The 18,540-nt window shown below is 39.9% G+C and overlaps 1 protein-coding gene across 1 annotated transcript in view; it reads left to right on the top strand.

Moving 5' to 3' along the window:
* Window positions 1-2,817, top strand: part of LOC123677733 (zinc finger protein 391-like) — a 51,307-nt gene extending 48,490 nt beyond the window's left edge. The window contains exon 5 of the mRNA XM_045614426.1: window positions 1,456-2,817. Coding sequence (XP_045470382.1) covers window positions 1,456-1,649 — 194 coding nt within the window. The 3' untranslated portion in view covers window positions 1,650-2,817. The remainder of the gene's footprint in view (window positions 1-1,455) is intronic.
* Window positions 2,818-18,540: the final 15,723 nt, after the last annotated feature.

The raw sequence follows: 18,540 nt of genomic DNA on the forward strand, positions 1-18,540 counted from the left end.
CTTAACTATTAGCATACCATTATGGAACACCCTGTATAACTGTTAGAGTCGTCATCTCCCCATCAATCTCAAAACTCATCAAACCGCCCGCTCAAATACTCTCTCAACCTTCCCCTCCCTCTGGAGGCACCTCCAACCCCTTCTCTCAAACCTTTCAACCCCCTCCGATGACGTCACCTCACCCCCAAATCAAAAATATCCTCTCCGAGCCCGACAAATTAATAACGGGGATTCCGCGGACGCCTCGTCACCTCCCAACCCCAAATCTACACCACCCCCACCCCTCCCCCCTCTATCTCCCTTCGCGCGCCCGCATCTCCCGTCCGGATATGGGGGGCCCCGGTTGCCCTGGTAACGGAGGGGCGGGCGGAGCTCGACGGTCTGACGGAACGAATCACGGCGGCCGCAAACTGATAGCAATCGATAACACCTAAACTGATAGAAGGGTCTTTAAGATGAACGGCGGCGGGTTCATGAACCGCCAGCACGCCTCTGCATCACCTCTCGCGTAGGCAGGATGCAACTCGCGGGCTTTTTACTCGAAGTAAGGGGCCTTTTAATTGTCAATTTTGGGCCTGTTACTTATCACTTACGGGAATTCCATTTATAGCAACAATCGTTTTAATTGTTGATACAGCTACTTTTTCTATTATTACAGGCCTTTTATTTCTCTTAGAGGGCTTTTTTCGAAACTACAGGCCTTTTACTTGGAAATAACGGGCCTTCTATTTGTCAACTTAGGGCCTGTTACTTATCGCTTACGGGAAATCCATCGATTTCCCGTATCAACGATCTTTTTGATTGTTGATTCAGCTACTTTTTCCATGATTACAGGCCTTTAAACCTCTCTTAGAGGGCTTCTTATTGTAACTATGGGCCTTTTACTTGAATATTACAGGCCTTTTACTTATCGCTTACGGGAATTCCATTTATAGCTCCAGACTTTTAATTATTGATACCGCTACTTTGCTCATTATTACTACAAGCACCAAACAGTCAGTTTTTCTGGATGTAACGGTGTTTCGACATACACTTGAGGATTAGCTTTACTCCAAATGCGGCAGTTCTGTTTGTTGACGCAGCCATTCAACCAAAAGTGCGCTTCATAGCTAAACAAAATAAAATGGACGTAATGCGCGATACGTATTCCGCACAGAACCATTATTTTCGAAATAAAATTGCACTATTTACAAGCGTTGTTTAGGCGTGAGTCTATTAATGATGAATTGCCAAACCAAACTGAGAATAAATCACTTAACAGCTGTTAAATCGGTCGCTATCTTGAACAGTAATGCCAACTTAAAGTTTTATACCTCGAAAAAAAAACCAGTTATTTCTAAATCAACCTAACCTAAATAACTGAATGATAAACTAATAGTATCAAAGAAACGAAATTAAAAACTAATTTTATTGAGTCCTTCAAGCACCAAAACTAAAACCTTCCTTTCTTTGCAGGAGAAAAGCCTCACAAATGCACAGTATGTGGTAAAGCCTTCAGTCAATCCTCAAACCTCATCACCCACTCTAGGAAACACACAGGCTTCAAACCCTTTGCCTGCGACCTCTGTGGCCGGGCCTTCCAACGCAAGGTGGACCTCAGGAGACACAAGGAGACTCAGCACACCGAACTACGTCCCATGACCTCATAGTGCCAGGGGGCCGGAAGTTCCAGCACACTTCCGGCCAGCTCGACCACCTCCCCCAAGAGTGACGAGGATGGTGGGGAGGTATTACCTCTTCTGTTCAAGCCCCAGGTGAGCCAGAACCTGGCGCAGAACCTGATGAGGCTAAACGCCGAAGCTGCTACGTCTACCATGCGTCCCTCATACGGGTGTTGGACAAACTGAACCAAAGACTCCTCAAGAAGTCGAATCTGTGATTTTAGACATCATATTCGAGATATGGTGTTCTGTAAGTAATAAGTGTGAGTTGGGATGGAAGTTCTAACTGTTAGAATGCGTGGAAGGAAGTATAGTGTACCTGTGATTTATTTTTAGTGTTCATCCGATATTTTTTATATTACTTTATGGGCTGATTAGACTGAACTGAAAGCTAATAGACACTAAGAGCTTAATCTGGAGCAACCAGTGGTCATGGAAACAATTCCAAATGGTGCCCATAAAGACCTATGAAGGTTTCTTTGTTGTACTTGTAAATATTTGTTATCACTTATAACAATCTGCTTAGATGATGACCAAGATTGAAATGATCTGTACGGAGCTAGAATGAACACGTCTGAGCAGACTGTTAATAGTTTTCCATTTTGTTATGCATTCCTTGTATAAAAAGAAGTCCATACAATCGGCATTCCTTTGAAGAAATTGATTCCAACTCATATCAATGAAAATGTACCTATAGCTAGCGTAATCATTGTAACCAATGTAAAAAGTGTTTAAAGAGATAAATGTGCAATTTGTTATTTTTCGAAACAGTCAACCAAAGACGATTTTATGTTCAAAACGTCCCATTGCCATGGGAAACATATCATGTACCATATTTAAACAACCAAAGATAATACCAAATCCTTATTATGTTTTACTGACTTCATTATATTATAATTTTAGGCCTGTTGATTTTTCGACATGTTATTTTGAAAAAATCAGAACGGCACTCTTGCACTCATTGTTGTAAATTTCCTCACCAGATGTCTTCGTGAATTTTTCAAGGTGTAAATTGTAGAAGACAAATTCCAGATGTACCTTTCTACTTATTGATATTATGGATGTTACTGTACCAGAGACATTTTTCAGTTGTTCATCTGAATCTTCTTTCCATATTTGCTTATGAAATGGTGTAAAATAAATTTCTCTACAGTTATTGATGTGTTTCATTTGAAAACCTGATAGATTAAAGCTAGATGGGAGTTATCTCTCCCAATAAGAAACAGGGATATTTATGGTTAAACGAAATGAATACCGATACCATAGTTCAGAGACTGTAAGGATTTAGATCTTTGCAAATCGAACATGGAAACGGCTGAACTCATACTGTGCAAGTTCAAAACCAGCCTTAGTAATTAACACACTTCTGGAAAAGCCAGTTATAATTCCTGATGAAGTGATAGTCAAAGATCCAATTAATGTTGTTATATTCACTAGCCAATATAAAATTGACAATAGTGAAAATGTTAGATCAGGCTATTCTCAATTTGGCTGTTTTCCAGCTAACTCAAGAACTGACACATTCATTTCTGGTGAATGAAAAATCCTGTAAAGCACTGAAACTGAAATATGAAATATTTAGAGTTCACAGTGAAGTCAGCATTGTAAAGCTAGAACTTAGAGCTATAGAAATTTAAATTGCAATAAAACAACGATGGATTATTCGATTGACATGAATTTTATTTATCCGCAAGATAGTCTTGTGGCATTACATTTTAAATATGATTTCTGGCATATGACCGCCACGGCTGGCTCGAATGTAGTCCAATCTGGACGTCCAATTTCCGATGACTGTTTCCAACATTTGTGGCCGTATATCGGCCATAACACGGCGAATGTTGTCTTCCAAATGGTCAAGGGTTTGTGGCTTATCCGCATAGACCAATGACTTCACATAGCCCCACAGAAAGTAGTCTAGCGGTGTTAAATCACAAGATCTTGGAGGCCAATTCACAGGTCCAAAACGTGAAATTAGGCGGTCACGAAACGTGTCTTTCAATAAATCGATATTGGCACGAGCTGTGTGACATGTTGCGCCGTCTTGTCGGAACCACAGCTCCTGGACATCATAGTTGTTCAATTCAGGAATGAAAAAGTTAGTAATCATGGATCTATACTGATCACCATTGACTGTAACGTTCTGGCCATCATCGTTTTTGAATAAGTACGGACCAATGATTCCAGCAGCCCATAAAGCGCACCAAACAGTCAGTTTTAATGGTGTTTCAACATACACTTGAGGATTAGCTTCACTCCAAATGCGGCGGTTTTGTTTGTTGACGTAGCCATTCAGCCAGAAGTGCGCTTCATCGCTAAACAAAATAAAATGGACGTAGACGCAAGATAATCTTGTGGCATTACATTTTAAATATGATTTCTGTCATATGACCGCCACGGCTGGCTCGGATGTAGTCCAATCTGAACTACATTGAAAAATATATGAAATAGATTGAAAAACTACTACCTGATTAGAATTTCACTTGAAATTAAGTCAAGCTCAAGCCAAGTAGCTGAAAAATCAAGCCCAAGCGTGAATTCGAGATTCGAAACTACCTCTTTAAGATTTTATGTTTTTCCCTTCGACATTCATCATATTTACAGAGAAACTTAAAATTGACCACATATTCGTCAACTTTGGGCCTGTTACTTATAGCTTTACGAGAATTGCATTTATAATAACGATATTTCTAATTGTTGATACAGCTACTTTTTCCATTATTACAGGCCTTTTATTTCTCTTAAAGGAAACTACGGGCCTTTTACTTGGAGATTACGGGCCTTTTAATTGTCAACTTTGGGCCTGTTACTCATAGCTTAGGGGAATTCCATTTGTAGCAACGATCTTTTCAATTGTTGATACACCTACTTTTTCCATGATTACAGGCCTTCTACCTCTCTTAGAGGGCTTCTTATTGCAACTATAGGCCTTTTACTTGAATATTATATGGGCCTTTTGATTGTCAACTATGGGCCTTTTACTTATCGCTCACGGGAATTCCATTTAAAGCAACAATCTTTAAAATTGTTGATACAGCTACTTTTTCCATGATTACAGGCCTTTTACCTATCTTAGAGGGCTTCTTCAGCCGTGAATTCGAGATTCGAAACTATCTCTTTAAGATTTAATGTTCTTCCCTTCGACATTTATCATATTTACAGAAAAACTTAAAATTGACCACAGATTCGTCATCAGTGAGTCAAATCTTATTTGCCACAAAAATTCGAAAAAATACAGATATCGTGAAAAAATAATATAGTGATCTGTTCAGCTCTCAAGAATCATAAAAAAACAATCCCCATACAGACCTGCTCTGAGACCTGAAAAGAAGCTCTCACTATATTCTCAGACGTATTTCCCTAGCAGCGGCAAGATATCACACCAGATATCCTTGGCGAAAATCACGAAGGTGCCAGTTACATGAAAAGTGACAGCCGTAGAGAGCTCGGGAAACATCTAATTGAAAATGGAAGTGTAGACGAAACTGGAAACCAGCTTTCCACTGTCGTGATCTCGACTCTCTGCCTGAGCCTGGGGAGTATAAAGTTACGGGACATGACAACCCTGGATTCTGCATAATTGAATCAACGCTGCTAATCTTATTACCCATCAACAGAGTCCATTTCATTGAGGAAACTGCTGAGTGGGATGATGGCAAAGATCAGATTTTGGTGGAATGACGATTCGTTCGATTGGATGAATTTTGTTCGTGAAAATATGTCAATATATGCACAATTTTAGTATTCTGTGCTTTCGAAAGAACTTAACATGAATTCTGCGTACAAGAGTGTAGCTATTTCAATCTTCAGTAATGGGTATTTTTTTTTTCGAGGTATATAACTTTAAGTTGGCATAACTGTTCAAGATGGCGACCGATTTAACATCTGCAAAGTGATTTATTCTCAGTTTGGTTTGGCAATTTATTATGAATAGACTCACGCCTTAACAACGCAGAACTAATGGTTCTGTGCGGAATACGTATCGCACACTACGTCCATTTTATTTTGTTTAGCGATGAAGCGCACTTCTGGTTGAATGGCTACGTCAACAAACAAAACTGCCTTATTTGGAGTGCAGCTAATCCTCAAGTGTATGTCGAAATATCGTTACATCCAGAAAAACTGACTGTTCGGTGCGCTTTATGGGCTGGTAGAATCATTGATCCGTACTTCTTCAAATCGATGATGGCCAGAACGTTACAGTCAATGGTGATCGGTATAGAGCCATGATTACTAACTTTTTCATTCCTGAATTGAACAACCATGATGTCCAGGAGCTGTGGTTCCAACAACACGGCGCAACATTTCACACAGCTCGTGCCACAATCGATTTATTGAAAGACACGTTTGGTGACCGCCTTATTTCACGTTTTGGACCTGTGAATTGGCCTCTAAGATCTTGTGATTTAACACCGCTAGACTATTTTCTGTGGGGCTATGTAAAGTCATTGGTCGATGCGGATAAGCCACAAACCCTTGACCATTTGGAAGACAATATTCGCCGTGTTATTGCCGATATACGGCCACTAATGTTGGAAAAAGTCATCGAAAATTGGACGTCCAGATTGGACTACATCCGAGCCAGCCGTGGCGGTCATATGCCAGAAATCATATTTAAAATGTAATGCCACAAGATTATCTTGCGGATGAATAAAATTCATATCAATCGAATAATCCATCGTTGTTTTATTGCCATTTAAATTTCTTTAGCTCTAAAAAACCACCCTTTATCAAGGGAATAAGCGGCCAAAAACCAAAGAACCCTCAATATCTCTCCCTTAAAATTACCTGAAAGCCAGAATCCAAAAATCCTCCCCAGATTCGAACAGGACACAATCAACCCCTAATCTGGAGCGCACACGTTAATCCAGCCAAAGTCCTAACCTCTCTCGCGATTTAAGTAATTGGCCGCCGGCCAAATATCTGCATAAAAAGGCGGCCCAAACCCAACACACGAGACTTTGTTTCAGATTTAGACCTGAAAAACTCATGTATTATTGAGATAATTTAAGCGAAGCTCTCGCAGCAGCCATATTTAATGCATGGAGAACGCGACGTGAAATATGTCCCGGTTATGCAGGGGTTGGGGTTGTAGGGGGGCGGTTTTGGGCCCCCAAGCGGGATTTGTCGTAAAATGTTTTGCGACACGAACACATCCGCTGCGGGCTTAGTTTTTGGTCAACGTGATATATGAATTGCTTTCTAAATCAAATGAAATACGGCCCTTGTTTGCGCCGGTCCCGGGGACAGTTTTAATTTTTCATAACGTTGCTTTGGGGGCGCGGGAGAGATATACATCTTAAGGTGTCGCATGGGACTTTGTGGTGTGTTCGAATCGAACCACTATCATTCATTTTTTTTAAGTACAGCTTTAATTTATTTAGTACAACCTTAAATCATTTCGCATTTTTAACGTCAACAAAATATCTGACAGACGTAAATATTTGGAATTCATTTATTCTCAAACTAATTAATAATTCCCTCCTCTACTGTTAGTTGATACCCATTTAGACTTATTCATATACGCATTCACCATTTCGGATCAATATGTCTAGTAAAGGGTGTTTTTTTTAGAGCTATAGAACTTTAAATTGCAATAAAACAACGATGGATCATTCGATTGACATGAATTTTATTTATCCGCAAGATAATCTTGTGGCATTACATTTTAAATATGATTTCTGGCATATGACCGCCACGGCTGGCTCGGATGTAGTCCAATCTGGACGTCCAATTTTCGATGACTTTTTCTAGCATTTGTGGCCGTATATCGGCAATAACACGGCGAATGTTGTCTTCCAAATGGTCAAGGGTTTGTGGCTTACCGCATAGTACAATGACTTAACATAGCTCCACAGAAAGTAGTCTTTCGTTGTTAAATCACAAGATCTTGGAGGCCAATTCACAGGTCCAAAACGTGAAATTAGGCGGTCACCAAACGTGTCTTTCAATAAATCGATTGTGGTACGAGCTGTGTGACATGTTGCGCCGTCTTGTTGGAACCACAGCTCCTGGACATCATGGTTGTTCAATTCAGGAATGAAAAAGTTAGTAATCATGGCTCTATACCGATCACCATTGACTGTAACGTTCTGGCCATCATGGTTTTTGAAGAAGTACGGACCAATGATCCCACCAGCCCATAAAGCGCACCAAACAGTCAGTTTTCCTGGATGTTGCCTTTTGCAACGAGTATTAGACGATATTTTCTCTATTTCAGTCAAGTTTTGTGAAATATAGTCGAAAAATTGAGAATATACATCTTAGTGACATTTGTATTGTATCCTGGCTGTTGGTGTGACTGTTACGAAAATTAACAGATTACGGAATTTGAATTTGGAACGAACGTTTCGAATTTTGAAATAATTTACAATTACGCATTAAATTCGTGAATTATGTCTGACGAATCGATTCAACATCACCAGAATCAAGAGAAATTGCGAATAATGTTGCAAAGAATAAAGTCGTTAAAAAAAAATCATTTCACTATATCCAAATTATATTATATTGACGTTTGTTGAAATTTGATAGGATTGGGAGTCAGTATAGACAATCACAAAACGAAGAAACGATGCTGTAATGAGTTCATTACGGCACTGTTTTCAGAACTGTAATGAACTCATTACGATACTGAAATAGGGAAAAAAATTTGCCAATACCTAATTCATAAAATATACGTTTACGTGCGAATACTCCCCGTGAGAAATCCATATCTTCAGAGATTTCCCGATATGGTCGTATAAACCCCAATCAGAACCGGGTAAGGTACGTAGGTGCAAAAAGGCAGAGAGATTGCCCGAGCCGGCAAACGGGCCCGTAAAGGTCATATCTTTATTTACAAGGAAGCCGGGCCGTGGGCGGAATATAAAGCAGCGCTCTTGATTGAGCAACTTGATTTTTAACCGGAGTTGCCTCGAACCACGGATTGAAATCGTAGACTTTTCCGGAGGAGAGAGATTTTGCCCGCAGCATTGCGGCCAAATTGAAAAATATTTCCTTCTTCCACACGTCCCGTGAATTATTCATGGGGCTCCTTTCTAAGTTCGTATATTGAGATGTGGAGGGAATTAGGGATGCTGGATTAATTCGGAGATTTCTGTGGCACGGGAGGTTTTACAATCGACTCGATTCTGCGAGAACAAAAGGGTGTGTCAATATATATATTCTTATGAGATAGAGCAATACAAATGATATTAACTGACAAAGAAACTGCAACACCCAGAAGGAGCTGTTTAAACATTTTTTTTTTTTTTTTGGTAAAACATAGATAGTATAGCAAAGAGTATATGATTGAAATTTGGAGAAGAAATGAATGATTTACAGTTTTTTTTAATAAATTTGCTAATAATGTGTTTGTCCACCGCGATTATCTATACACTCCTCAACACGTCTCGGCATTGATGCAATAAGATGGTCTATTTCTTCTTGAGGGATACTATCCCAAGCTACCTGTAGTTCATGTCCCAGAACCGCCAAAGTCCGTGGGGGCTGGGGTAGATTTCCAAGCCTTCTACTCATGATGTCCCAAACATACTCTATGGGCGAAAGATCTGGGGATCTGAGCGGCAGTGGCAAAAAATTCACATGGGTCGCTTCGAAAAAATGTAAACTAATTCTGACAACATGAGATCGGGCATTATCTTGCTGAAATATTGGATTCTCTAGCCGTTTAAGGTAGGGGAGAACATATGGCTCCACTCTTTCTTGAAGGTAACGCAGCGTTGTTACCTCGAATAAAGACTGAAGGTGACCTACTTGCATGTGCAATAGCACCCCATACCATAACGCCTACTGTCCGGTGTACATGACGCTTAACATCAAAGTGAGGTTCACGTCTTTCTCCCCGACGTGGTCTTACCCTTCTTCGGTCATCATGTGCACCCAAGGAGAATCGAGATTCATCAGAAAAAACGACCTGATGCCATTCCACATTCCAATGATGACGTTCTCTGCACCACTGTAATCGTTGCCAACGATGCTCAACCATAAGAGGTAACACAAGATGGAGTCGATAATGCTGCAGTCCAAAAGACCTTATCCGGCGGTAAACCATTCGGGCAGTTACAGGATGGCCTTGTTCTCCTAACCATTCATCAGCCAAAGATCGAGTTGTCACAAAGCGGTCTCTAATGGCCATAAGTCTTAAACTTCATTTGTGCCCCTTCGACGTCCGGTGCCTACACTTCTTCAATTTTAGGCATTTTCAAACCACACTTCACAACATCTCATAACAGTAGTTGGATTTCTGTTCGTACGGTTAGTGATTTCTCGAAATGACAACCCCGCCTCCCGTAGACCAATAATTCGACCTCTTTCAAATTCACTTAGCTGGCGATAAATTCCGCTTACACGTGCTCTAGGTATTTTAACAACAATTAAACATCTTCTTTGGATCTCCTCGAACAGATAGTTTGTTGTAAAATTTAAAAAACTTGCAAAAAACGAATACAATATTTAAGTAACAAAAATTGTTTGCGATTTTTTCTCCAAATTCAATAATTAACTCGTTGCTATACTATCTATGTTTTACCAAAAAAAAAAAGAAATTTGAACAGCTCCTTCTGGGTGCTGCAGATTCTTTGTCAGTTAGTATACTATAACATCTTTTGAGAATTTCCATAAAAAGTCTGGATAAAAAAAAGCAAATTTCATCGAACCCTTCAACAATCAACAAAAACATAAAAAATAAAACATTCATTCGCTGTAGAATCGAAACATAACCTCCCAAAACCAACATCCCCTCAACCCACCTCCACGCCCCCAAACGCCAACCAGTAAACAAGCCACATCATCAATAATCGAGAAGCTCATCGTCGAAAAGATATCCATAAATTGCTATCCCGGTTCCCAGACGTTCGATTCTAAAAGTTCGGCATCAAAAATTGTCATATCTTTGTACCCTTCGCTACTCCGATAACCAGCCAGCCACCAAGCATAGGGACATGTGTGCCGCCCGCCTGATATAGGTTGGTATCCCTGAATATGTCATGAGGCGAAATGACAGACCTACGCGATACCCGAGTTATAGATTATGGGGACGTGATCTCCGAGTCGGGACGTGCGCTCCCAAGCCCTGGAATCATAAGGATGTATCGTCAATTTAAAATATTCAATCATCTTCCGTCTTTTTGGAGAGGCGGTCGCATCGACAGGCATCTACTCTCTGGGAAAAATTTGTCGCTTTTCGACGACTTAAATTTTTCACTTGATTCGACCGTGTGGAATGGCTGCTAGGGCAATTTTGTGTTTATCCTATTTCTGTAGTAGAGATAGGAGGGGGGGTGGGATCATAGAAAATGAATGGGTAGTTGGTGGTTTGAACTGGAAGTTTGAATTTGGGATGTTATTGGTTGGCGTCTTTGTTAATAATTTCGAGGATACTTGGGTTTGGATGGTAAAAACTGACGTTTTATAAAGGGTGTTTTTTTTAGAGCTATAGAACTTCAACTTGCAATAAAACAACGATGGATTATTCGATTGACATGAATTTTATTCATCCGCAAGATAATCTTGTGGCATTACATTTTAAATATGACTTCTGGCATATGACCGCCACGGCTGGCTCGGATGTAGTCGAATCTGGACGTCCAAATTTCGATGAAATTAGGCGGTCACCAAACGTGTCTCGTCTCTCAATAAATCGATTGTGGCACGAGCTGTGTGACATGTTGCGCTGTCTTGTTGGAACCACATCTCCTGGACATCATGGTTGTTAAATTCAGGAATGAAAAAATTAGTAATCATGGCTCTATTGACTGTAACGTTTTGGCCATCATCGTTTTAAAAGAAGTACGGACCAATGATTCCACCAGCCCATAAAGCGCACCAAACAGTCAGTTTTTCTGGATTAACGGTGTTTCGACATACACTTGAGGATTAGCTTCACTCCAAATGCGGCAGTTTTGTTTGTTGACGTAGCCATTCAACCAGAAGTGCGCTTCATCGCTAAACAAAATAAAATGGACGAAGTGCGCGATACGTATTCCGCACAGAAACATTATTTTCGAAATAAAATTGCACTATTTGCAAGCGTTGTTCAGGCGTGAGTCTATTCATGATGAATTGCCAAACCAAACTGAGAATAAATCACTCTACAGCTGTTAAATCGGTCGCCATCTTATATATACCTCGAAAAAAACACCCATTACAAACGGTGCATGTTATCAAGTCACCTTGAACAGAATACATTTACTTCAACGCTTCTTCAACTTTCCAATCCTCTTTCTGTAGAAAGATTCGTCTTTGCCACATATCTATTCCTGGAGCACTTTTCAACCATTATATTCGATGGAGCTGAACCTGAATAACACTTATTAAGCCAATACCATATGTGCACCAGGTTCTGGACTTATTGAGTATCAATCATCAATGTTAAACTCCTAGCTGTCAGAGGAGATTAGATATGTCAGGTCTAAGAAGATAACAGATCTATTTGCTGGAAGATCTACTTAGCCAAGCAATAAAAGACGTTCAAACAATCGAAAATTCTTTAATTTCAATCGATTTCGGAAATTCAAATTAGGCTAGAAAGCAGCCTTTTACATCTGTGATGTGACTGAGTTGATCTTCTTCTTCTTCCTTAAGAAAGCAAATTGCTTGTTTTATTTCGTTTTTTTGCCTGCGAACGTTCAATAGTTTCAATCTACCTATTATTCTAAATTAAACTAAATCAATTCCAAGAAGCTCGTCTACCATAGTGGCATTATTCATTAGTGTTTGAACTGGGGTCGTTGTGGCTCGATAAGTCTTCCGGGAACTGCGACCATGTAGATCTTTTGTTCTCTAGCCTACTCATTCATGGAAACCCAAGGAGGTCACCAATGACGTTGATAAAACTGATAAAACCTCCTTAGGAGCCTTGGCCGTTACCTCTTGGGTATCCAGGACCTATATGAATGGTTTTTAGACCAACCAGCTCTGGACACTTGCATGCCATGTGTTCAGCTGTTTCTGCTTGTGATCCACAAAGCCTGCAAATCTCATCTGCTGACTTTTCCATACGGTTCAAATGATGTTTGTACCGACAGTGCCCCGTCGCAGTTCCACCATCACCCAAAGCTTGGCTCGTGATAGCTTCAACAGCTTTTTGGCGAAGGTAGGTGAAATCATCACGAATTGTTTGGCCTGAGTAAGTCCAGGAGTGTTTGTCCAGTGGGTTATCCTGTTATTCAATTCCCATTGCTGAAACGCTGCCTTATATTGGTCTTTTCCTAGCCCAAAGAAAAGCAAATCTGACAACACCTCTGGAAGTCCTGTCTATGATTTAGTAAGTCTATAGAAGTGGCATGCCAAAAGATATCTTAATTTCAATGTCATATTTCGAAAGGAGAAAAATTAAACATTCGAAGAATGCATTTATTATTTTTATATTGCTTTTCACGCATCCCCTTTGCCACCTGATCGCTCCGCCTATGTGCCATACCGGAAAGAAGCCGAAAATTGCGCTCCGGGGGGAGGTCAGTCGACAAATTAGGAAATAAACATGAGATGTCGTAAACATTCATTCTCTTCATCTCCGGATCCCTTTCGGAAAAATTCAGCGTTCTGGACGTGAGAAAATCTCCGCAGGGACCCTAACTTCTTTCGGCCTTCCATTTCGGCCATTTTCAAATTGATGGCCTCCTCTTACCGTTTATTGAACTCGCTATGCTCAGTGCCGAAAGAACGAATGGTTTCTTTGGACCGGTGTTTTCAATTATCTTTCTGGAAAATCTTTTGAAATTTTTTTTTTTGTATGAAAAACTAGAAAAAATTCCTTACAGGCACACCCTAAAATACTTCATTATCATAACTGTAACCGTATGTTCCGTCATTTTCAGATAACGATGAAATTGGACACCTAGACACTTTATGGTCAAGTAGTTTCTCAGTAGAGTATACAAGATGACTTCAGAATTAACCCTAAAAAGGTTAATTCATAAACTGCAGATGCAATACTGTAAATTCAGTTCAATGATGATTGGAGTTTATTATTCTTTACTAATGTGACGATAAAAATCAATTAGACCATAATGTCTGTGTCTAGCCAAAATTGTCGTCACAATAGTTAATATGAATGTACCTGTATTAGTGTAACAATGGTCTTTCATGGTACTTGTGCATACAACCTTCTCAGAAAGATACAATAGAGAATATCTTTTCCCTGCCCTAAGTAGTGTACAGGCACCATACCAGGCATACAACTTAGAGAATAAGAAAAGGAAGAAGAAATTCACGGTGTACAATATGATTTTATGTTATAAAATTGGAAAAAGGAGAGTTGAGTGGAGTAAGTTACTGAACTTTGAAGTTGAGACTATAGGGCAGTAATTCAGCAAAAGAAACTCTGGAATAAGAAGTCCTTCTGGAGAAGAATACACCTGGACTTTCAGAAGCTTCCAATTTTTGTGGTACCTTCTATACTTCATGAGCCAGTTGACATATGAAATGTGCAGATTCTTCAGACATGTCACACAGCTCGTGCCACAATCGATTCATTGAAAGACACGTTTGGTGACCGCCTAATTTCACGTTTTGGACCTGTGAATTGGCCTCCAAGATCTTGTGATTTAACACCGCTAGACTACTTTCTGTGGGGCTATGTAAAGTCATTGGTCTATCCGGATAAGCCACAAACCCTTGACCATTTGAAAGACAACATTCGCCGTGTTATTGCCGATACACGGCCACAAATGTTTGAAGAAGTCATCGAAAATTGGACGTCCAGATTGGACTACATCCGAGCCAGCCGTGGCGGTCATATGCCAGAAATCATATTTAAAATGTAATGCCACAAGAATATCTTGCGGATAAATAAAATTCATGTCAATCGAATAATCCATCGTTGTTTTATTGCAATTTAAAGTTCTATAGCTCTAAAAAAAAACACCCCTTATATGGGGTGATGTTCACTTCACGGCTAGATCCTTCCATAAAGTTAAGTGTGACAACCGAAAATAATAAACCAAAGTTTAAAGTTTCACAGTTAAACCAATCAACCCTACCTATCATCCTAAACGATCTCAACATCATAATCATCCAGATAAACTCTCAAAGACGTCAAAATCATCTCAACCCCTCCCTCTCCAACCTGCCCCCACCACATCTCCTCCGAAATAACGACGACAATTACCCGTCACGTGACCTATAATTATCACTCAGCGGTCCCAAGTTTACAGCCCCCCGGGGGGCACCCTTGAGCAGCACGCGAGCCTTCGTGCAAGCCGCCTCTCTCTAATATCAGCCAAATTGGCAATTGCTTTGTTCCAACTGGAAGATGCCACTTGGCGGTTGCGGAAGAGTCAGATTATAACGTCCTAAACTTCTTGAAATTGTCGAAATATGTCGGTTTTAGGGCCCCGTCTAGGCAACAGCGCCCCCCACTCCCGTTTAACTCTGATAAGTGGCTGAATAATGGAAAAAGTTGTCGTGTTTTTGGTCTTCTGTTGTTCAGTTGATACGGGTTGGGAAGTTTAATAGAGCCTTTTGAAAGTTTAATCGGGTTTGTTTGGACGAATGGGTGGTAGAGAACTGGATAAGGTGCAGGTTGTCGAGTTGTAGCTGATGGAATGTCATCAGGTGAATCTAAAGAGGTATGAGGTTTGTTTCATCATCGTTTTTTCAGGCTGATACTTACTTTTAGATTACTGAGTGCGAATGTTAGAAGTCGTTGAGAGGTTTAGTTTTGGTTTAGACTGGTCCTTTGCTTAAACGCAATCATTCTCAGATACTCAGCAAGTTTCAGATCTATTCAGATCTGGCTTGAATTCTTTTAGTTTGGAGAACGTTCTTCAAGATGATTTGGAACAGATGAGAGAACATCAATGCTAACAATAATCTCAGATAATTTGATTGACTTTTGATTGAAATTCATTTGTTATCCAAAATAAAATTACAAGAACCCAACTTTTCTCTATAAATTGCAATTGCTACACACTAGCTTCTTTATTCATACATTCAATAGGGGAGGCGGGGTTGTCAGAAATCGCAAACCGTACGAACACAAATCCAACTACTGTTATGATATGTTGTCAAACGTGGTTTGATGATGCCCAAAATCGAAGAAGAGTACACACCGGTTGTCGATGGGGCACAAATGAAGTTCAAGATCGACATCTAAGACTTATGAACATTAGAGACCGATTTGCGACAACTCGATCTTTGGCTGATGAGTGGTTAGAAGAACAAGGCCATCCTGTAACCGTCCAAACGGTTTACCGCTGGATAAGGTTTTTTGGACTGCAGCATTATCGATCCCATCTTGTGTTACCTCCGATGGTTGAGCATCGCTGGCAACGATTACAGTGGTGCAGAGAACTTCAACATTGGAATGTGGAATGGCATCAGGTCGTCTTTTCTGATGAATCTCGATTCTCCTTGGGTGCACATGATGACCAAAGAAGGGTTAGACGACGTCGGGAAGAAAAACCTGAACTTCGGTTTGATGTTGAGCGTCATGTATACCGGACAGTAGGCGTTATGGTATGGGGTGCTATTGCACATGCAAGTAGGTCACCTTTAGTCTAAAAACCTTCAGGTAACATGACAGCGCTGTTACCTTCAAGAAATAATGGAGCTATATGTTCTCTCTCACCTTAACCGGCTCGACAATCCAATATTTCAGCAAGATAATGCCCGACATCATGTTCCCAGAGTTATTTTTACGAAGCTATCTATGTTTTACCAAAAAAAAATTCAAAATTTAAACAGCTCCTTTTGGGTGTTGCAGTTTCTTCGTCAGTTAGTATATTTACTGTTTGACAATCATCACAGTTTAACTTAAATAATCCCCATCTCATATCTTTAACAGTTTTGATGATAAAGTGATTATATACAAATAGCTAGAACTACCGACTATTGGTTTCCATCACTCTAATTTGCTGTCAGTCCCAATAAGGACGAAAAAGAGTAGATATCACTTGTGATAAGAGACGCACCGAAAATATTCCTCAATTGATTTATAGAATTACGTAGAGCATATCATACGAGGGGCAATAATTCGGCAGTAAAAAGTGAACCCATTCGATCTTGAACGGGACCGTAAAAGAGGCACCATTTAAGAGTATAAAACGTGAAATTTGGCCATATTATACGACACACCGATATCATACATATATGTCACGTCGAATTTGAGTGTCTCCAGACACCTGTGACTAGATGTATTTACGCTATAATTCTGTTGGAAGATCCTAGTCCAATTCGCCGTTCATATTCTGGTATTGCTAGAGAAAAAACAAGCAGCAGAAATTTTCTCAGCGTTGTGCGTCAATCATTACATACCTGGAGAAGGTTACCTATGTTATTATTTTTGACTCAATTGGAAGTGCAGCTAGTATTATTATCCATTGGTTAGAAAGCAGCCTCATATTGATCTACATCCTGATTGAAAATTTCTAAAGAGATCATCAACCTTATTGGCAGAACTGACAACGTCCATGGTCTTGACTAAAAGTGAGTTTCTTAGGCTGGCAAGTTCTGGGCATCATTTGCATAGTTTATGTTCAGCTATTTTCATGTTGGAATTACAAAATCTGTGAATTTCATCAGACCACAAGTCTATGCTATACCTACATAAGATAGCGATTGAATTGCTGCTCTGTAGTTTTCTTTTTCAAACCCACAGAGATTAAGGATTCAGCTGGTAATCGAAAATTTAATGCTCTCTTTGCAAGTTCATCACCTTTATAACTCAAACTTGGCACCAATAGCTGAGTTACTTTGAGGCCTCAAGCCAAGTGTTTTATGGTATTTTACCACTTTCAGATCAGCAAAGATCTGCTGCAAGCTAGAGAACAGTGCAGCCCTAGGATTTGAAACTTTGTAATCAAATATTGTCTGAATTATATCTAAATGTTTGGTCATTAGGCTTCAATCCAATTGTCTCACCCAGTCACAGGATAAGAGTGAGAATAATTCATCTGGGATTTGTCAGAAGGTCTGCAACCAACTCATTTTTAATTCCATAAGGAATTAAAGATGCACTCATGGATCGCAATTCAAAATTTCCAAGTGACCTCATCAGTACAGTTCATAGAAGTTAAAACCTCCTATAGCGACATTATTGAACTACTGGCGAATTGATCTACGAGTGCCCTACCATCTTGCAGTCTATACCGGCCATAAATTCATAATAAAACATGGGCGAGATAAAACCATAGAGCTTCATTCAAAATTCACGTCCCTTCCAAGAGACAAATTCCATCTTCCAACCAAAGTTTCAGCTTTGCGTCGCGTATACAACTCGGAATATATATTACGAAATCCAATCTAAACTTCAGGGATGACAAAGCGGCGGCCTTATAAATATGTGGCCATATCTAGGCAGGATTATGGCCCCATATTTCAAAGACGTCGTCTGGAAGCGTTCTGCATACCTAGGGCTTGCATGAATTGCGGCCAGCCCAAATTCTGAATTTATTCACCTGCTTTTATTCCAGTTTATTAAGGATTCAGTGATGGTTGAATTATTTCGGAGCCAGGAGGGGGGAAAGGAGAAACGGGAGAAAGATTTCGGGTCTGAATTGGAACAAACGCTGTTTTATTTCGAGATTAGGACTGGTTGAAATTTATATGCAGTCTTCTAGCGTATATCTTTAAGGGGTTATGATTGATTCTTTTATGATTTTTTCACTTGGGTTTTACTTTTGGGGTATTTGTTTTCCAGGAACGCTAAGTTAGACCAACTGATGAATCAAGTTTGATCGGTATTTCTTAAAAGAAGAATACTGAGGACACAAAACTTCCAGGGTGGATTTGTGTTCTAAGTGGGTAATGTTTTCTTTATCTTGACTCTCCTAGGCCTCTGTGATATATTTCAGAAGCTGAGAGCTTGTAACGCTAGAATGCTGTCTGACACAATATATTATTGTGAAGTACAATAAAAGAAACCAACTAATATTTCCTC

Source organism: Harmonia axyridis, chromosome 4, assembly GCF_914767665.1.
Source record: "Harmonia axyridis chromosome 4, icHarAxyr1.1, whole genome shotgun sequence".
Lineage (NCBI taxonomy): Eukaryota > Metazoa > Arthropoda > Insecta > Coleoptera > Coccinellidae > Harmonia > Harmonia axyridis.